Below are 21,127 nucleotides of genomic sequence, written 5' to 3' on the forward strand. Positions count from 1 at the left end.
GAGCCAACACTCAGGCCTGACTCCAGAATCCCTACTCTTTCCAGCCTTGGCCACAAACTCACTGACTCTCAGAGGATCAGGCCATCTAAACTCCTGTTGGCACTTATCGGAAACTAACGAATGGCCAGAGAATGGCAGACACCCAGGAGGTTATCAGCAAGCCTGGCCTCCTGGTTACCCATCCAAGGCTCTCACCATTGCTCAGCCATACAGAGGAGCCCCGGCAGAAGTCCAGGGTCTGACAGATCCCCCAGGCAGCAGCTGGACATGTGCCCATAGCCTGAGATCAACCTGCATTTTCTGCTCTTTATCAGAGGGGTAGCCATTCAAATTGAAGTAAGTTATAGCCAACACCAGAGCACCGAAATTTAGGTGCAAGACCCCCCCATATTCACACATGCAGCCCTGGAACTGGTGACACAGAAGATTTAATTACCCAGGGACATGGTCATGGTGAACTCTGAAGGAAAAGCAGCTTTCAAAACTATGTGTGTGCTATGACCCTAAATTTGAATATGTGTTACTTATATCTATTTATATATTGCCACATAGAGCTGTGTGTGTGTTTGTATGTGTGTGTGTGTTAGAATGATATACAACAAAATGTTGTGAGTAAGCATGATTATAGGTGGTTTTCATTTTCTTTTTTCTTCTGTATTTTATAAGTCTAAAAAAATGACTTAGATGGTGAAGAATCTGCCTGCAATGCAGGAGACCCAGGTTCGATCCCTGAGTCAGAAAGATCCCCTGGAGAAGGAAATGGCTAACAACTCCAGTATTCTTGCCTGGAGAATCCCCTGGACAGAGGAGCTGGTGGGCTACAGTCCATGGGGTTGCAAAGAGTGAGACAAGCCTGAGCAACTAACACTTTTACTTTCATCAGTAAATGAATGTTATTTTAGCAAGTAAACTTGGGAAGTCTGTTCGTGAGAGAAGGTATACAGTACTGAATTTAAAAAATTGTATAATAATTTAATAAAGTCACAATACCAGCAAGGAGTCAGGGTGTAGCTATGGAAAGACTGCTGGCTGAGAGTAGACCCTTTGGACGAAAGCCCTGCTCAGCCACCTATTTGCTGTCTGGGCAAGCTGCTCAACTTTTCCAAGCTTTGGATTCCTCCTCAGTCCACTGGGAGCATTCACAACCCCTGCCTCCCGGGTGGATGAGAGGGTTGAATGTTGCCGCTGCGGGTATGGAAGTGGTTTGTGAGCTGCGCATGCTGCTCTCCAGGGCGTGATTAGAATCTCAGAGAGAGGAGCAAGGCGAGGGCAGAGACTGCGGGGTTGGGAGGCGAGGCCTCTCCTAGACTGAGAAGTGAGTGCGTAGGAGGTGGGACCCAGTCTGAGTGCAGCTCGCCTGTTCCCAGCATCTGCCAGATTCCTTCTGTGGCAGACAGAGGCCAAGCGGAAACAGCAGAGCTGGCTGGAGATCTTTAGAGGAAGGAGCTGGACCCCGAGCCCCAACTCTGGCTAGGGAAAGCCTCCCAAGAGTTGTATTCCAAGGGTCGCTGACACCATCCCGGCACAGGACATTTGAGCCATCCTCACCTTCATTCTTCAAGGGGTTGGGAAGCAGAGGCCTGGGGTCCCTCTGGCTGCTTGCACAGCACCCTCTGGTGGCCAGAGTAGGGAGAATGAGAGAGTGACTGGTGAGGGGCTGATGACTCCAGGACATTCCATTTTTTAAAGTGCACACGGGCACAGCTTCCCTTGAATAGTTCAGCATCTCCCTTCGACACCGTCCTTACCGCGGGATATGGCTGAGCACAGCATATGTGTAAATGGCTGGCTTTAGGGCCCCTCCCAGCCTCTTGTGTGGGACCTTGTTTTTCCTCTGCAAAATGGGACTAATAATCACAAGGTACTAATATGCAGATCAGAGCAGAACACATGCCGTGGGGTGACAATGGGGAGACTGAAAACATGGGACTCCTACCTTGGTTCTGCCCACCGACTGTGAGGTGGTGGGAGGTCCTTGTAGGGAGCACCGATGGGCCAGCCAGAGGATTCCAGGGAGGAGTGCATGGCATGAGTTAGCCTGGGACCTAGCCCATAACAGGCAAGCACTTGTGTAGTTTAATGTCTTTTTCTTTGCTTTAGGACTCCATTTGCTTTTTAGATTGCAAAAGAAATATGTGCTTGCGGTAACAGTTCAATCAATGCAGAGTTGTACGAACCAAAAAAATGGTAGTTTCCTCTCCTGTCCTCTGGAGGAAACCAATATTAAGTACTGTGGTTTAGCTTAGTATGTGTGGTTTATCTGCACACACATATATATGTATGTATCTGTATATTTTATATGTTATGTATAATAATATATTAATTACATATTGATGATGATATATCTAATGATAATGAAGCGTGTATTCTCATACGTATATTTTTTTCCTTTTACAAATATAGAACCACACTAACAATGAACATTTATCCATCGCTAACTGTATGTCAGGCACCGTCCTCAATGCTTTTCTTATGTTAGCTTAATTAATCTTTGTAACACATAATCTTCAAAATGACTCTATGAGATAGGAATTACGATCCCTTCTTTATAGGCAAGCAGCCTGAGCCACAAGTTAAATGACTTGCCACAGGTCACATGCCTAGTAAACAGCAGCGCTGGGTTCTCACCCTACAGTTGATGCTGGAGCCTGTAATTGAAACCACCTTGCAATACTGCCTTTCAGCGTCTGTCTTTCTGCAGCACTTTTTCCCTCTTAATCCTGTATTACGAACATCTTTTCAAGTCATAGATGAAAAGAAACCTCATTCTTTTTCACTTGCAAAGTGCAGTTACTCATTGAAAAATGCCTGCTTCCTGTAGGGTCTGGTGAGATCCTGAATGATACACTGGAGGCAGTTCAGACTGTGGACGGTTCCCTGACTGCAGACACTGGCTCAGGGGATGGGGTCTTCCTTCATGTCACTGAAGAGGTGAGTGAATGGTAAATTTCATGTAAGTCGGTAGTACGTTTGCTTGCTTATTTCAGACCTGATGGTGACTTGTCTTGGGCACTGCAGAAGGCTGCAAGAGTTTTAGTTGAACACCATGGAGACTGCCTCCCTCTTTCTGGTACAGAGGAGGTGGGAGTCCCAGGGCCCAAGATGCTCCCCAAGGATGTGCCAGGACAGGGGAGGAGACACAGCTCAGGCCGGTCCTCAGACCTCCCCAGAGGTGAATACTGGGCTCTCAACACAGAACCTGACTCCCTCCTGTTGTGAAGATGCACAGCCTCTTCCGCCCTTTGAGCCCCTTCAGGACAGAATCAGATTTTTTGCAGTGTGTCCACTGTATTGTTTGGAAATTGGCTTTTACACATGCAAAGCCAGTTGTTTAAAATGCTGGACATGGGAGGGTGCCAAATTAAAACATATTATGTTTCTCTCCTCTGTGTTAGTCGCTCAGTCATGTCCGTCTCTGAGACCCCATGGACTGTAGCCTGCCACGTTCCTCTGTTCTTGAATTCTCCAGGCAAGAATACTGGAGTGTGTTGCCATTTCCTTCTCCAACTCAGAACCTTCTTACCTCTGACCTTTGCTAAGAACGGTGTGTCAGCTCATTCCTTCCTCTATCCTGGGGCGAAAATTCAAGACACTCCTCTCCCAGTCACTGTCTGGTAAACAGCCTATTTTCACAGGTATTTCCAAAATCCAGTCCAGCATAATATAAAAAAATCAATAAAAATACAGATACAACCAGGAGCCAGGCAGGGAAGGAAGCACAGGAACTTCCTGTCTATTTTCTTACTTCTTTCTCCTCTCTCTCATCACTACCCACCCTCCAGCAGCTGTTTTCAACATCTGCAGAGCCTGGCCCATCTGGAGAAAACGGCACAGTTTTATGTGTCTGGTCAGACTGTGATCTGGGCCTTTTGTGGGGAAGATGTCTTATTGCTAGAATATTCTCTCATGGGGGCTTTTGTGATTCCCCAGAGGTCCTGCGAGGGATCTAGGACCCAAGTCCATTTTTGACCTTTTAACTTCCTCCTGGGCTTCCACCCTCTCGTCACCCTGAACCTCTACGGGGCCCTGTGGGTTGAGTTCATCTCAGGATGGCTTTAATGGCTCTTTTTGGAGCGGTTGTTATCATTCTATCACCAGGAAAGCAACAGCAGGACAGTTATCTCTCTGTCTCTCTCTCTCTTCACTCTGAGTCTAGATGGCTGCCTGCTTTTGCCTTTGGTATTTCCCTAGAGGAATCAAACACCAGTCCCTTTGTCTCCCAAAGTCCGAGGACTATGTATTCTGCTTAACAAATGGTGGAGGGTGGGGGGAAGCCACAGCACACAGAAAATTGTCTCTAGAGGAATCTTTTTGAAATAATTTTTTTAGTTTATTTATTTATTTTTGGCTGTGCTGGGTTTTCGTTGCTTTCACTAGTTATGATGAGCCAGGGTTTCTTCATTGCAGTGCATGGGCTTGGCATTGTGGTGGTTTCCCTTTTTGCAGCGCAGTCTCGAAGGCAAGTGGGCTTCAGTAATTGAAGTCCCAGGCTCCAGAGCACAGGCTCAGTAGTGGTGGTGCGCAGGCTTAGCTGCCCAGCAGCACGCGGAATCTTCTTGGACCAGGGATCAAACCTGTGTCCTCCGTTGGTAGGCTGATTCCCATCCACTAGGCCACTAGGAAACTGCCGAAAGGAATTCTTGTTCTCTAATTGCTTAGCCCCTAAATGAATTCTTTCCCTTTTCTTACATAGCCCGGAGGTGGGTGGAGGGCAAATATCGATAGGATAGGATAGAACTGATTCTGTTTCCTTTCATTGTCTCTGTGCATGTCCCACATACGTGGTCTGGCTCTTTTTTTTTTTAGAGGTTAACAGAGGTTATCTGGAGCCTCTTGAATTATACTTGCCCTTTGGAACTTTAGCTGACACTGAGTCAGAATAAAATCTCATTTTAACAACTTATGGACCAAAGATGTATTAATGCGTCTTTTGCTGCCCAAACATTATTGACTGGAGTGTTTCAATATTCACTTATATAACAAATTGCCAACCAAAGGCTTTAGTTTCTGCAAAAATCCCCTGGTCAATAATATGTTAAAATCCTATGACATCATCTTTTCTCTTTTTTTGGGGGACAATAATTCTATAAGGATTTAATGTTATATGGGAAAAGAGTTCTGTAGCCCAGTGGGTTTGGGAAATGCTCCTCTCTGTATTCTGGTTATAGGCTCTAAGTCTTTCAGCAAAGAAATCTAACTCTGATCAGGTTAGTGTTTTTAGTATCAAAAGAACTATTTTCTGCAATGAAACAGAGCAAAACCCCACCCAAATATTTTTTTTTTTTAAAAAACAAACCTTTGTGAAACCGAGATAAAGCACAGTTGGTTTGGTGACACGAGCCGCAAAAGTTGCTCTCTCTCATCATATCCTGCACCTGCTGTGTAACCTTCAGAGAATCTGCCTGTGAATTTTCTAAGGAAACTGAGTCACAGGGAAAGAGAGTGGTGTCCAGTCTTGAGAAGGCTGAGGAGGACAGGGTTTCTGCCTACATATCTCTGAAGCAGTGTCGTGGGGGAAGACACTCACCCTGTTCCTATGCTCCTGGACGGGCACGCAGGAGAGGTCACAGGGAGGCAGATGGGGCTGGACTGAAGTGTCTAGTACCCGAGCAGGCGTCTCAGGAGGCAGCGATCTCCCAGTCACTGGTGTGGCAAACAGATGCTTGGAATCAGGTGGAAGACACAGGGGCCTTGCAGTCTCTCCTGCCAAAGGGATTCTGGGGGCTTTTGTGGAGCTGGGGCAACATCATAGATAAGAAAGTACTTTGAGGAAAGAAGATACAGAGATGCCAATTGCCAGCCACAGCCATCTTGATCAGGGCTATGGGCAAGTGATCTGGTCCCTAGTGATGTCTTTGTTCCCAGAGTCCATACACAGAAGACTTGGCAGCAACAGCAGCAGCCGGGGAGGCCAAGGAGCCCATCAGCACTGCTTGGGAAGCAGAGGCCAGCAGCGTGCCCACCGGAGGACTGACCCTCTCCATGCCCATTGAGGACCCCGGGGAGGGGGTCACTCTGGTAAGCAGCTCAGAGTGCATGCTCTACTTCACTTGTTGCTGGAGTTTGGCGGTGTCTCGGATGGGAGCAGTCACTGGTCTTCCTCACCGGCTTGCAAAGTACAAAGCGATGGCCTTGTGGGGCCAAGTCCAAGTAGACTCAGATTTGGAGGCCCAGGCCTCTGTTGACTGACTCAGCAGGTGTTTGTGGAGTACTGCGCTGTGCTGGGCACCAGGTGAAAAGGACAGATCCAGCCCCTGGGGGGACAGAGAGGGAAGAGGTATGATAGGAAAAGCACAGGGGAGCACAAAAAAGGGGGCCCAGAACCCAGAGTTGGGGGTCCAGGAGGCCTTTCTGGGTAAAGGATGCTGAAGGGGACACCGGGGGATGTTTAGAAGTAGCCTCATGATGGGAGTGAGACAGATGTTCTAGGAGGTAGGCCAGTAGGAGCAGAAGCTGGAGGCATCAAGATGAACACAAAAGACCTACCCAAGTGCAGCATGCCTGCAGGGCCAGGCGTGAGCAGTGGGGAAGGGAAACTCAGCTGGAGAGGCCTCTGAGACCACAGGTGCTGTGAAAAAGAACCTGAACGCTCAGCAGAAGTGGGGAGTCACTGAAGGGCATTTCGGAGGAAGTGACCTAGTCACAGCAGGATCTTAGATCCCTTGACTCCTAAGTGGGGAAAGAAGGAAGTAAACAAGCCGGGAGGTAGGCAGGTGGGTTTGGGGGCTATGTCTAGGTCTGGAACAGGAATGTTGCCTTGCTGTAGGAGTAGTCAGTGATGCCACCTCCTGCCAAGAATCCCAATGAGTAAAGGCCTGGAAAACATCCATCGGATCTGTCACAATGATGGTTGCTGCCCTCAGGGAGGGCAGTTCAGTTCCTTCCAGCCATAGTGCAGCAGGTCAGTGATGGTGGCCCTGGTGATGTCTTCCTATTCAGGGTCCAGAAAACGAAGAAGGTTCAGCAGCGACAGCAGCAGGGGAGGCCGAGGAGCCCGTGACCATTGCCAGGGAAGCAGAGGCCAGCAGCGTGCCCACCGGGGGACTGACCCTTCCTATGCCCACCCAGGACCCTGGAGAAATGGTCACTCTGGTAAAGAGTGTAAAGTGCTGGAAGGCTGTGGGTCACAGCTGGGAGCAGATCCCAGCCTTCTGAGAGGGCCAGTCTCCATTCTGTCTGGCAAATCCAGAAGAACCTGAATGGGGAGGGGGCACCTGACAAATACTCCCTCAGAGGTGGGGTCTGCCGGTGCCCATGAGTGTGCTGTGGAGAGTGCTGTGGCCCCTGGAGGCATGGGGACAGCGCAGGGCTGATGCAGGGCTTGGGAGCGGGAGTGGAAGAGTGCTGGGTGTGAACGGGGGAGGTGATGGTGGCCACAGCCACGCCCATTTCTGGGCACAAGCACAGGTGGTCAGAGCACAGTGGAGGGTCCAGGTTCAGGCAAGCCCTGGCATGGTCCAATGGCCTGGCCAGGCCTTCTCAACCCTCCTTTCAGGCATCATGGAGAGACACTCCCATCTCCTGAAGGCAGGATGCAAGGATCCAAGGACACTGCAAGTCTGTCCTGTAACACTGTCATAATGGCTGTCCTGCACGTCCTTCAGACTCGACAGATTCAAACCTAGACTCCTTATTCTCTTGAGTTCCTGTCTCAGATGATGGAGTCCTCATCCACCAGCTGCCAAATCCAGAATTCTCTTCCCTCTTCCATACTTCCCACATTCTGTCACGTGTCAAGTCTTGTTGATTTTTCTGCCTCAACATATCACACTTGTGCCTCTTTCTACCTTTCTCCAGTGCCAGCACCCAGGATTGAGCCACCACATCCCCAGCCCAGACGATGGCTAAGGCCTCCCTTGGCCACCTCCACCCTCTCTCCCAGCTCCTCCTGGTGGGGGCAGCTGTCTGTGGGAGGCTTCCCACTGTTCCCCTTGCAGGCCCTGCTCCCCCACCTGGCCTCCACAGCTTGCAGGGTTCAGCCTCACCAGCCTTGGGGCCACATCTTGGGCCACTGTCCCTGCTCTCAGTGCTCCAGCCTCACTGGTCTTTTTTCAATTTCTGGATCATGCCTCACTCCTCCTTGCCTTAGAACCCTCCCACCCCCCTCTCTTATCTGCCTGGACCTTTTCCTCCTCCTCCTTCCCTCCTTTAATTCCTGCTTATCCTTAGAGTTCAGCTCAAACATCACTTTATTAGGAAGGCGCCTCCCAGGCTGTGAAGTCTGCCTGTCAGACACATTCACAGCACCCCTGAATGTCTCCTTGGAAGGTCTCATCACAATTGTAATTAAGAATAGTCTGGGTAAATTGCTCATTTCTGGCTCAGCTGGGCTGTGGGCTCTGTGAGGCTGGGGAGCACACACATCTTGCTCATAGATCTGTCTGCATCCCTACAGATGCTGGGGCCTCAGTAGATGTTTGCTGGGTGCGTGAAAGGAGGGGGTCGTCAGGCTGTCACATACCAACACTGGTCTTTGAGATCCTTCCACACATTCATTCTCAGCCTTTCACCTCTGGTACTAATGTCCAGACAAGGAAACTTTACAATGGAGAGGGCATGCCCCTACCAGGTGATGGAGCGCCCCAAGCCACTTGCTGGTTACATGGATTATTTTAATTAACTAATCATCACTACCACCTGCCCTTTCTTTTTCTTCCTCTTCTTCGCCTTGCTTCCCTCCGCCCTTACCTTTCCTTCCTCTTAAAGGCAAATCCCTTGTCACAGGGTGAGAAAACTGGGGATCAGGTTCCAGTCTTTACTCAAAAGAAACTAAGCTAGCAGAGCTGTCTGGAGATAGAAGGGCTTCCTGTGCAGGTGGGGAGTTCCCATTACTCAAGATGTGCATCCAGCAGAAACGTCTTGGAGGGGACTCTGGGGCAGGGAGGGGATGACCTGAGGGGTGCATTCTAAGCCTGGAGTTCTGGGGGTCTGTGGACTGAGGCTGGTGCTAGATGAGCTATGGCCATGCTTTTGTCTGATGACCTCAGTAGTTTCCTCCCTGCAGTCACACACCCAGCGACCCGGGGTATGGATGAGGTGGATGATCCCTTGCGCCAATTTCCTTTCAGAGTCCAATCAGTGAAGAAGGCTCTACAACAGCAGCAGCTGCAACAGATGTGCCACTCGGCACTTTTGAGGAAGAAGAGGCCAGCGGGGTCCCCACCAACGACCTGGCTTTCATCACACCGACAGTGGCCTCCGAGCAAGGGGTCACTTCTGTAGGTGTCTCCTAGCATCCTCTCCAGCTCACAGCGGGGAGGGAGGTCAGGGTCATGAGACAGGAGCAGTTGCTGGCCTTCCCAGAACCAAATGCACAGGCGACTTCATTAGGGCACGGATTTAGGTCGGTACCAACAGAGGGAGGCAGGATGTAACTGAGGAGCATGGCAGAGGGGGTCAGGGGAGCAGGCTTGGTCTTGACCCTACTACGCCCAGCTTTGTCTTAGGAGAACTTTCTCAGAGCGTGGTCCAAAGTTAGACAGCGTTGCTGGGATCAGGGGAGGCAGTGAGCACTGCTAGGGAGGAGGGCTTAGAGGAGATGCACGTTTCAGAAGAGGATCGTGAATCTGTGCTTTGGTGAGTATGTAGGGAGTAATGACAGTTGTAGGTAGGCAAGTGCTTTGAAACTGGGCTAGCACCACTCAAAGGACAGTCGACAAAACTCCCCAGCAGCAGTGTGCGTGTGGCGTTGTGGGTGAGGCGACACGAGTCCTTATGTTGCTTTGGCTTCTCAGGGTCCTGGCGATGAAGACTTAGCAGCAGCCACGACAGAGGAGCCCCTTACTGCGGCTGGGGCAGACGCATTGGGCAGCACTCCCCCTGAGGGGCCCCCACTCCCCTTACCCTCAGTAGCCCCTGAAAGCGGGGCCCCTCCGGTAAGTGAAGATTTCACTTCACGCAGAGATGTGAAGATTTGACTTGGCCAGTCTAACAGAGGAGGGAAAGAAAGGCCAGAGTCATGGGAAGGGCGTGGGTTTTCATCTTGGTTTGCAACATGCAGAATTGGGGCTTTTGAGAGAACACATGAGGAAGCTGCAGTCTGTAGAGATAAAGCACGAGGTAAGAACCTAGGGCACCTGGCTCTGTGTCCCAAGTTGCCCACATCTTTAACTGAAGTGAGTCCAACAGGCAGACCTGCCGAAAGCTACAAAGGCCCATCTCAAATGTCATGAGATTGCCATTCTGGAGGTGAGAAAGCTTATAAGATGTGGCAGAGACTATAAAGGAAATAGAAGCATCAAAGGTGTGTGTGTGTTGGGGTGGGGAGAGGGTCCAGTTACCTTCAGGTGCCGTGTAACACAAGTTTCTGTAATTCTGGGTTGCAACTATATGACCTCAGGCAAATCCTTTTTTGGGGGCCTCAGTTTCCTCATCTGTAAAAGAGGGTAGCTGTGATGTCAAGTCAGAAATGCAGGTCAGAGACTGTTTGGAAAGTTCTGTGCACAGGTGTGAGGTTGTCACTACTTAAGGGCTGTGACTTTGTCTTTTAGAAGTGGGAAACCCAGAGCCAGTCCTCGGCATGGGCTTGTGTGAACTGGGGAATTAAATTGCCCTTTAAGTGTCAATATTTTTAAAGGAAAGTGTTCCATTGGTGACCAGCTTGGGCTTGCCAGTTCCCCGAGTAGCACTTGGTCACACATGCTTTCAGAGCCTTGAGTCAACCTCCAGGCACGTGGTCCCTCAGCCACAGTGCTGACCCGGGACTGGAGGGACTATGGGATGGTACATCTGAGAGCCAGCTGCAAGTCCCAAATGCCTACTGCACCAGCACCTGGTGCTTGCCAAGCACTGCTCTGTCTCTTTATTTTTTGTTCATTCACTTGTCATGACTCCATGCACAGCAACTCAGGGCCTTTAGTCTATACACTTGGAAACTGAGATGAATATGACCTCGTTCCTATCCCCAAGGAACTCACAGTGAAGGGGCAAGAAATAAGCCTTTTGCATGGACATTTATTAAGCACTCTGGGTTCCAAGTTGATCTATGCACAACGCCACTCTCTGGTGCAAGGAGAGTCATCTCTGTTTCCCAGGCAAGGGGAGTGACATTTAGGTAAAGGAAGCTGCCTGCTGTGGCGCGCCCCTAAGACCAGGGCCAGGATTTGAACCCGGGCATACTGGCCTGCAAAGCTCATGCCCTGGAGCATCCCCGAGAGTGTGGTGTAGTGAAGCGGCCCCAGGTTGGGAGCCGGGAGGCTGAGGTTCTGACTTGTGGTGAGTCTTGGTGTTGCTTTCTGTAAAAGGAGAAGGTGAGCAAGAGCTCTGGTTTTTAAACTTTTCTGCATCTTGGAGACACCTGGATGCTTAGGTTGCTGCAGGTGTCTGAGTCCACTGCCCAGCCAGTTGAGGAGCTCCTGGTGCCAGGGTTCGTGCTCCCAGGAGACTTGACCAGGCAATGAACATGGAACCTGCCAGGCTGGCTGGATGCCTGTGGCCCCCAGCTCCTGTGCTGTGACTCCCTAAATGAAGTGCCTCTGCTCCTCTGGTCCTCACCCCAAGGAGCACACAAAACCCCAAGACTGCCTCTCCCCACAGAGATGCCACATCGGGTGCAGCGGTGCTGGCTGGCCATGTGCCTTCACGTAGAGCCAGTTCTCCTTTTTCTAAAACTTTTTTATTATGGCAACTCTAAAAATTCCCAAAAGGACTTAGAATAGTATAAAAAACCCCCTCATATACATCAGTCAGCAACATAATATGTCTTGCTTTTATCCACCTCCTACAGCTATCTTTTTGGAGTGGAGGGAAGGCTGGAGTGTTTTAAAGCAAATCCCAAGCATCATATCATTTAACTCAAAAACACATTAATGTGTATTAAAAGGTTGATCTGGGACCTTTTTTCCCTTTGCCACAGTATCATCCATCAGTGGGTGATAATGGATGTCATTATCCATCTAACAAAGCTGACAATGGTTCCTTCACATCATCTAATACCCTGGCTATTTAAATATGCCTTTTTATGGTTAGGTTGGATCTGAATCCAAACAGGGTCTACATTGTTTGGTTGGTGTCTCTTAAGTCTCTTTTAGTCTGATTTTCTCCCACCTACTTTGTTCTTTTTGCCATTGATTTGTTGGGCAGCCTGGTTCAGTTGTCCTTAGATCCTTTATATTTTGTGCTTTGAGAAGCTGGTGTTTGGTGAGGGCCTGGTGAGACCAGCTATGCTGGTGGCCGTGTCAGTGACTGACTACTTCTGAGAAGTTCTTTGTCAACACATATAAACACCATAAATTGCATTTTGTTGACCCAGACACTTCTGTTCTAGGAATCAATCCTAAAAGAGGTAATCTTATATTAAAAAAAGCTTTCTGTACATGGATGTTAATCTTAGTATTGTCCCTAATGGAAAAAGAAAACTGGATACAGTTTAGCCAACAATACGGGAATTAACTGAATTAAAGGATGTTCAAATAATGGGACATTATGCAGCTATTAAATTTAAACTTACTAGAAGTATTTAATGACAGAGGAAAATACTGTATAATGCTAAGCGAAAAAAGTTGGTTATGAAATTTAGTATACTGTGTGGTCTTAACATTTTAAAAATAGATACATGCAAAAGCCCAGGAAGGAAATACCCTTTCTAAATGTCAGCAAGTATGGCCTTAAAGTAGCAGAACTGTGGTGGTTGATAGTTTCCTAATATATGGTGGTGTTTCCACCAAGGATGCTTCTGACTTTTCCAATGAGACTTTTTAAAATTTCTAAGAAGAGAGGTGGCTGGCTCAGTGGTAAAGAATCTGCCTGCCAACACAGGAGACATGGCATCAATCCCTGGCTCAGGAAGATCCCCTAGAAAAGAAAATGGCAACTCACTCCAGTATTCTTGCCTGGGAAATCCCATGGACGGAAGAGCCTGGTGGGCTACAGTCCATGGGGTCACAAAACAGTTGGATAGGACTTAGTGTCTAAGCAACAAGAAAAAAGGAGAGAGAGGGAGAGAAAGGAGAAAGGGAAAGACAAGCGTGCAGCATTTCATCCTGGCATATAACCTGTAAAGATACATCACCCTAAGTGCCTGTGTATAGAATCTGTGACAAGCTGAAATAGGTACCCTGATTCCTCAGGAAATGATTTAAAAACACCACAAAGACAGTAACAGGACCACCCACTCTGAAGTATCTTTTGGATGATTTTGAATCTTAGACTTAACCCAAGGTAATGGGTGAGAGGGATACCCACATCTGGCCCTGCCACACCCCTCTGTCTGTCTGTTTATGTGTATAATGGGGATGTAGACCTTCTCCCTGGGATGAGAATCAAATGAGCTAATACCTGGAAATTTTACCTGGCATGTGGTACATGCTTAACAGATTAGGTATATAAAACTCCTGCATAAGCCTCCTCTGAAGAGGAACATAATTTCTGGAGAGAGAAGGGGACAGGAGGAAGGGGTGCCCAGTGCTCCACTGACATCTTGTTCTCTTTAGGGTGAAGCTGAGGAGGGGTTTCCTGGCCCCCCTGGACCTGCTGTGCCTACTGAACCCACGGTGAGATTCCTACCCATGCTTGTCACGGGCACAAAGTGCGGGGGGCCAGGGATGCACAAAACAGCCACAGAGGATTCGTCCCCTCAAGTGCCCTGCAGTCAGAGCTCAGTGCTCACTCCTGTACCAGGACTCTCTCCTGGAGCCCAGCAGTTTTATATTTATAAAGCTCCTTTATATCCTGTGCCCTGAAAGGCCCCTGGGTCCCTCACATCCCAAGCTGAACTTGTCACCATGCTCCTAGGCCTGCTTTCCCTGCAGGACTCCCGTGTTCTGGGAATGGTACCCCATCTTCCTGATCACCAAGAGAAAAGCCAGGAAATGTCCTCAAGTGCCTCCCCCCACCTCCCTGATCCAGTCAGTCCCCAAGCCCGTCAGTCTAGTTGTGCAACACCTCCTCATCCCTCAGATGGGGACAGCAGCCTCCTAACTGTCTCTCCACCTCCATGTCATCGCTTCCCTTCTCCCACCCACACGCACACAACCTGCCCAGACTCAGCTCCAACCCCTAACCCAGATCCTCCTTGATGATTGAAGGAGGCTTTGCCTGGTTCCCATCCTCAGGAATTAAGTACCAGAAAGGTGTTTTGGAAGTTTCCTTTTGTTCTTTGGAGGAATTTGATGACATTCAACAAGTAGACATTGAGTGCCTTCCTGGTCCCAGATCTCATGATGGACCCTGGGCACCCAGAGGTGTCTCAGGACTGGGCCAATTCTGGAGTCTTAGCCTAGTGGGGCCAACAGATACACACAACTGAGCTTCAAAGCCAGGTGGCCCTACGGCCAAATCCAGAGTTCCACAGAGGCTGGTGGGAACACAGAGCAGGAGAGATGAATTTTGTCTGAAAACGGGGTTGGGCAGGGCTTCCTGGAGGAGGAGACCATGGAACTGGACCCTGAAGGATGAGTAGGGATTGGAAATGCAGGAAAAGAGAGGATGAGAGGCTGTGAAAGTGTCCTGTGTTTGAGCACTGGCTGTATGTTGGCTGCACAGCTGGGAGGGAGAGAAGGAGGGCAGCTGTAGAGGGGACCGGGCAAAAGAGCCAGAAGGGAAGTCACCAGCAGCAGTTACAGGGGCACAGAATACTGGAAAGCTTTCAGTGACATGCCTGTCCTTGGAGAATGATGGTGAAACCCAGCATGGGAACTTTTTCTCTCTGCAGGTGGAAGTGGAGGCTGAGGGCTCCGGCCTGGGCTGGGGCTTGGATGTCAGCTCTGGCTCTGGTGACCTGGTGCACAGTGAGGAGCTGTTAAGAGTGAGTGTGAAGGGTTAAAAGGCCTGGTGTCAGGTAGTGAGGGGAGGGCAGCCTTCATGAGGATCTAGGAGGGGGGACACAGGGATTGATAACAGATGAAACCAGCCTGGCCTCTGTAGATGACTGCTGAGGCTGACGGTGGGCTCCTGGGACTCACTATACTTCCCATCTACATTTATGTATGCCCGGCATTTCCATCTTTGGTCAGTTTTAAGTGAGTCTGACCTTAGTTTATAGTCAGGAGCCCCACTTTACACTTGCCTCCTTCCCCTGGGAGCCTTCTCCAGCACCTCTTCCACAGCAGGTATGCCCATGACCTTCACTTCTACCACCGGCTCTACCCTCCACCCCCTTACCCATCACAGAGACCTGCTGGCCTCTTCTCTACACAGCATTTCACACTTTGACTTCCAGACCCTTCTCAAAACCCTCCCTACCCTGAGGCAGCCCCCTTTCTACCTCTGCAGACCACTCTTTCTGCCTCCTTGGCAACTCTTGGTCCCCCAGCCTCTTGCCCAAGGCTGGGCCACCAGAGCTCCCTCTAGATTTCCCCCTGGGAGCACCTCTCCTCTCACCTGGATCTCATGCATCTGTCCTCAGAGCCACAACCTCATTCCATCCCTTCCTCTGAGCCCCTGTCAAGAATCCCCATCTAGAGGGCTCTGCTCAGCTGCCTTTCTGCCCACTCATCATGACAGGGCTGGAAGGGTTCAGGACTCACTGGATGAGTGGGACAGGACCCACTTAGAACGTCCAAGCTGGTGACATCAGCAAACCCAGCCCCAAGCTAAAAAGACTAGTACATTGCAGGGGTATTTTAATAAGGCTTAACAAATAAGCCTTAACTCAGACAGTAAAGAATCTGCCTGCAATGCAGGAGACCTGGGTTCGATTCCTGGGTCAGAAAGATCCCCTGGAGAAGGGAATGGCAACTCACTCCATTATTCTTGCCTGGGAAATCCCATGAATAGAGGAGCCTGGCAGGCTATATAGTCCATGGGGCCACAAAGAATTGGATACAACTGAGTGACTAACCTTTTCACTTTATAACAATAGGCAGTTTTAGACTAACCTCTCAGGTAACCAGAAAACTAAAGTAGAGCACCTCTAAGAATTCCAACAAATTGCATCTGTATCGTATACATACATCTGGGCAGAAAACATTATATAATGGGCTTAAAAAGACTTGGGTCCAAATCTCAGCTCTTCTCCTAATTAGCTGTATGCATGAGCTCTTAAGCAAGTCACATCATCTCACTGAGCCTCAGTTTCCCCATCTTCTAAGGAGCAACACCAGTCTGCCCGTAGGGTCGTTGTCAACAATGGAGTGAGTGGAATATATTCATTTGTCCCCTCCTGCCCTGTTTTTTAACACGGTGTCTTTTTTTAGGGTCCTCCAGGTCCCCCGGGCCCACCTGGCTTACCTGGGATCCCAGGAAAACCAGGAACTGATGTTTTCATGGGACCCCCTGGATCTCCTGGAGAGGATGGACCTACTGGTGAACCTGGTCCCCCGGTGAGCTACCAAAGTCACTGCCCCCTCTCGGTACCCATGGGGCTTCCTTTAGCCAGGGAGGGGGTACAGACTGCAGACCCCAGTGCTAAGACTTATGACTAGGTGTGAGCAGCTAGCTGGCACTTGTAAACAAAATCCTCCTCAGCCAAGACATTGCTATTACTAAGACTCCAGATAAGAAGCAACAGCCAAGGAAAATATCATCCTACACGTTGTTTCACTGCTTCACTGTTTCACTGCTTAATCTGTGTAAAACCTTGGAAACGTAGTCCGTCAGTGCTCGGCCTGGGGTGGGAGGCCCTAGAGACCGTCTAGTCCAGCCCTGCCCCTGACTGCCCTGCAGAAGAGAAAGCACAACCCAGAGAGTGAAGGACACTCGTCTACAGGTGCACAGCCAGCAGTGGCCGAGCTGTGGCCAGGACAGTTGTTCCGCTACAGACTGATGCAAGGCTTTAGACCCACCCGCCTCACCCGCTGGGTCTTCTCAGCTCTGGCCTCCTTTTCCAAAGAGGGTTCGTATTTGATACTTATCAGAGATATTGTAGGCTGATTGTCCTTGATGTTCCTCAGGGCCCCGAGGGAAAACCTGGACTTGATGGAGCGTCTGGTCTTCCGGGAATGAAAGGAGAGAAGGTACGGGGAAAGGGGGAGGGGTGTTGCATAGGGAACCACCAGGCCATCCTGCCTCTGTCCTCTAAGCCCGACCTTGCCTCTGACCCCATCCTGGTCCTCCCTGCTGGATGTCTCTCCCCAGGGCTCTCTATACCCAAACCTGCACTCAGCATCTTTTCCCATCTACTCCTGCATGTTCCCAGCTTCCAAGAATGGCACCGCCATCCACCCAGTCACCTGGACTCAAAAACAGAGTCTTCTCTAACTCCTCCCTCCTCTCCTTTCCTGCCACCATCAGTCCGTGGCCAGGAGTGGCCAATCTTAAGTCCACATCTCTCACCCCTCTCTCTGCCCTGACCTGACATTCATTCTTCCTTGCCTACAGGGTGGCATCAGGCCCCTCACTGATGCCCCTTCTCCCCACTCACAGTCCAGCCTCCACCCACCTGCCAGTCCATCTTGCCAGAGCAAGCTCTCATCACTCACTGTCTTTCCACTGAGAAAGCACCCTTGGCTCCCTCATGCCCGCAGGATGGAACCTTCACTATGTGCAGATCTTCAAGTCCCTTCCTGACCTACCTCTTAGTTCCCCACCACTGCTCCCTCACACACCCGCCTCCGGGCCAGCCAGCGCTACTGAAAGCCCCCAGGCTTGCACAACCTCCTGGCCTCTGTGCTGGGCTTCCTGTCCTTTCCCTTTCCTCATCCTCCTAGGCCCAGTTCAGATCTATCCTCTGGGAAGTTCTCCTGGACTGTTCATGAGTAGAAAGCACACTCCTTCCTCCACTTGCCTTTAACTCAATGTTGATTCTGCTGGGACCCCTCCAGCCAGGGACACTATAGCTGTTAGCTTACCATTCTGCCCCCCACCCTACTCTGACAACCAGAGCAGAAGCATTGTCTGTGTCTCCTTAGAATCTAGCACAGGCTTCTGTGAGCAGTTTGATGAATCCTCCATTTCTGAGTCTCACACGCCTTCATTCTCCTCCTTCTCTATAAACCCATGCAATCCTCTGTCTGTTAAGTCCACTTGGTGCTGTGGGGGTGGGGTTCCTGCCCATTGTGTTCCTGGCCTGGTTGATGAGATAAGCTGTGTTCTGCCAGGCAGACAATAAAGATAAGGTGAGCTTCCTTCTAGAGATGTAGTCTTGAGCTTCACTGGGGTTCAGAGGAGGGAGGGTTCATCCACATGGCTAGGGGAGTGGAGACCCTCTGTGTACCCTACCTGGACAAAGCTATGGGAAATGCTGACTCACACTCCCATCGTCACTGAACTGAATTTCCATTTTCAGTCAGCTCTCAAGTGTGTTTAATTGAAACAGTAACTCAGTTTTCATGGAAAGCTCATTTCTCAGAAAAAGAAGAAACAATTGTTGAGTTTTACAGAACTCGTTTTACATAGACCAGCTCTTTCATAAGAAATTAAAATTCGCAGGAAACATTACAAGACTTACTCTCGCCTTCCCTCCTCTTCTTACCAGCTCCCCTGCCCCTGCCCCACACCCCTTCCCCTCACACTTCTACCCCGTCCACACCCTTCGCTGCTCTGGTCTCAGACTGAAAAATGCCCAAGCCCACGCCCACATCCGCCCGCAAACACCTGTGCAGGCGCACTCTGCAGCTGCTCAGACACTCGGTCATGCACAAAAGTGGCAGGCTTCCCCAGAATAATTGTGGCAGATAAATCACTTTTTTCTTCCTGGAATTTGCTATGAGATCTAATTTGTTGCCCTGTGTGTCTATGATGGTTTCTGGTCAAGGAAAAACAGATTCTAGAAAGACTTGGAAATTTGCTTCAGGAGAGCTGAAGGGAAACCTTGAATATGACACTTACCTGCACCCCCGCAAAGTAAACCAAGCAGAATAGTCTGAAGGTGAAAGAACAACAAAAACATGCTAAAGAAAGTGAATAATCTCAGGGATGTACCACATAAAACCCAATGATACAGGTGATCCTCGAGTCTCCTCCGATCCCTGCTCAGTTTACATGCCTCCAGTGCCAGAGGACTCGTTTCCTGCCCAGGCAATGCCTTCCACGGCTAGGTGGACACTTGCAGGGAGGTCGTTCCTCGTTGCTACCAGGACATCAGCCTCTCTTCTCTTCACCCTCAAGTATCAGCCAGTCCAGATAGTTGAAAACCCTGAAGAATAAGATTTGGTTTACTTGGCTGGAAATAATATTGTTATAGATAATCATTTTCAAATGTGAGATTGTCATCAAAATGTGGATGTCATTAAGAATTCATCAAATAGATGATTCTGTGTTGAGTTTGATCATAGGAATATTCCATAGTTTATTTTCCCCAAATTAAGATGAGCAGCCACTCTGAGATCTTTAGCCCATGAAGGAATGGGCAGGGGATGGCTTGCTTTCTCGTCTATAGAATGGTTCTGGAAAGGCTGCTGAAGAACATGCTGGAAATGGCTCTCTGAAAAATTTCTTTCTGCTTTTGCACTGTTGATTCTGCCGTCTTCAGCACAGACCTAGGACTGATGGTTGTCATTCTTTTGCTTATTTCATAATCTGACTGATACATGTTATTCTTCAGTCTCAAAAGGCACTGGGATGCCCAGGCAGAAGAGAGTTTATGTTTCAAATTTTCTTCAGTGCCCAGAATTGCTGAGGACTGTTAAGCTCCCAGTAACTGGCTGTGAGTAACCTCACTGAGCTCCTGAAATGTCATTGCTGGGCCCTGTAAAACCAGCTTTTGCATGAGATGTGTGAGGAATGCAAGTAAATGACCATCACCTTCCCTTTCTCCAACCAGTTCCAAATTGGCTTCGATCAATTCTCTAAATCTTGTGTAGTAAGGAACAGTGTACCCCTTCCCAAGAACCTGAGTGGTGAGCTGCTCTTAAGTAGGATCTAGTAATGGGTTTAGAGCTTACAACAGCTTGTTTCAATTAAACGCTATGATATTGGCTGGATTTCCTATTTTATATCTTCTTTAATCATCAAATGTATTTGGTAAAAAATCTGAATTGTAGGCCTCCATGAAACCATATAGAGCATAGTCAATTTTAACTGTAACAAATTGAAGTTATCAGTGTAATACTATATGCAAAACCAGCAGACTTGATAAGGCAGTAAGAAACCACAACTGAAAAGGTCTTTGATGTCGTGTGATGAAGTCTAACACTGTCCTTAGCAAACCCAGCTACCGTAATGAGCCAGAATTTTAAAAAATATTTATTTGGCTGCGCCAGGCATGTGGGATCTTCCGTTAGTTATGGCATGCAGGATCTTTTAATTGTGGCATTCAAACCCTTAGTTGCAGCACAGGGGATCTAGTTCCCTGACCAGGGATTGGACTCAGGCTGCCTGCATTGGGAGCATAGAGTCTTAGCCACTGGACCACCAGGGAAGTCCCCAGAATTTCTAATAAATTCTAGACCATCATTTTGCAACAGGCAGCACTCCCATACCTGGTTCTTTCACAGTGTTTCTGCTGTAGAACTGGTCTCTCCATACCATCATCATATTCAGACTCGCAACTCTGCTGGTTGGAATTCCAGGACAGTGCATAGCCTCACCACACAGCTCTCTCACTGAGGAGTGAAGTATAGGTCTGCCTTCACCAGTTTAGCTGTGGGGTCTTTGCTGATCCTTTAAATTGGAGCTACCACTTTGACTCTGCCTGTTCATATACGTTACAGTAACATAAGCTCTTCCATCCCTGAACTGATCTACTCATATTCCAAAATGGTGGTCACCAAATCTGTGAGCCAGTGAAATAGGCCCAGATACTATCTCTTCATACCTACAAGCTAGATAAAATCATCTGTTTCTGAGACAGATAAATCAAAGGCTAACATATCTTCTGGAACTTCCTTTGAAACTGCTACAAGATGTACTCTTGATTTGAAAAGTCAGAAAGACAATTGAAAAAGTACAGTTTTTCATCTTATGAGCATCCTTTTCTTGAATGGAGTCAACAATAATAATGTTTTCAGAGGATAGAGTCCAAAAATCAAGAGACTGGGCTAAGTTAACTTCTATTTCACAATATCTCTGACTGAGATTTGACTTATTACTGGAAAAATACATAAGGATGGTACTTCCTTCAAGGACAAATTGCATCGATGCAATTGCATTGCAGACAAATTGCATCGTCTGCATTGCAGACGATGGTGGCTGGTCACACCCAAGAAAAACAGACACAGAAACTGTAGCCTGCAGGTTGGGCAGCAAAACTGGAACCCAATTCTTTCTGTTTCTGCTCTGGATGTAAGATCACACTTAGTTTTTCCCAGGT

The 21,127-nt window shown here is 48.8% G+C and overlaps 1 protein-coding gene across 2 annotated transcripts in view; it reads left to right on the top strand.

The window, feature by feature from the left end:
• The window catches only part of COL15A1 (collagen type XV alpha 1 chain), a 103,324-nt gene that overhangs the window by 44,455 nt on the left and 37,742 nt on the right, over positions 1-21,127 (top strand). For both annotated transcript variants that reach the window (XM_070375547.1, XM_070375546.1), the window contains 9 exons: positions 2,822-2,931; positions 5,866-6,018; positions 6,940-7,092; positions 9,069-9,218; positions 9,735-9,875; positions 13,431-13,490; positions 14,651-14,743; positions 16,134-16,259; positions 16,830-16,892. In XM_070375547.1, the coding sequence (XP_070231648.1) occupies positions 2,822-2,931; positions 5,866-6,018; positions 6,940-7,092; positions 9,069-9,218; positions 9,735-9,875; positions 13,431-13,490; positions 14,651-14,743; positions 16,134-16,259; positions 16,830-16,892 (1,049 nt within the window). The remainder of the gene's footprint in view (positions 1-2,821; positions 2,932-5,865; positions 6,019-6,939; positions 7,093-9,068; positions 9,219-9,734; positions 9,876-13,430; positions 13,491-14,650; positions 14,744-16,133; positions 16,260-16,829; positions 16,893-21,127) is intronic.

Source organism: Bos mutus, chromosome 8 (assembly GCF_027580195.1).
Source record: "Bos mutus isolate GX-2022 chromosome 8, NWIPB_WYAK_1.1, whole genome shotgun sequence".
In the NCBI taxonomy this organism is placed as follows: Eukaryota; Metazoa; Chordata; class Mammalia; order Artiodactyla; family Bovidae; genus Bos; species Bos mutus.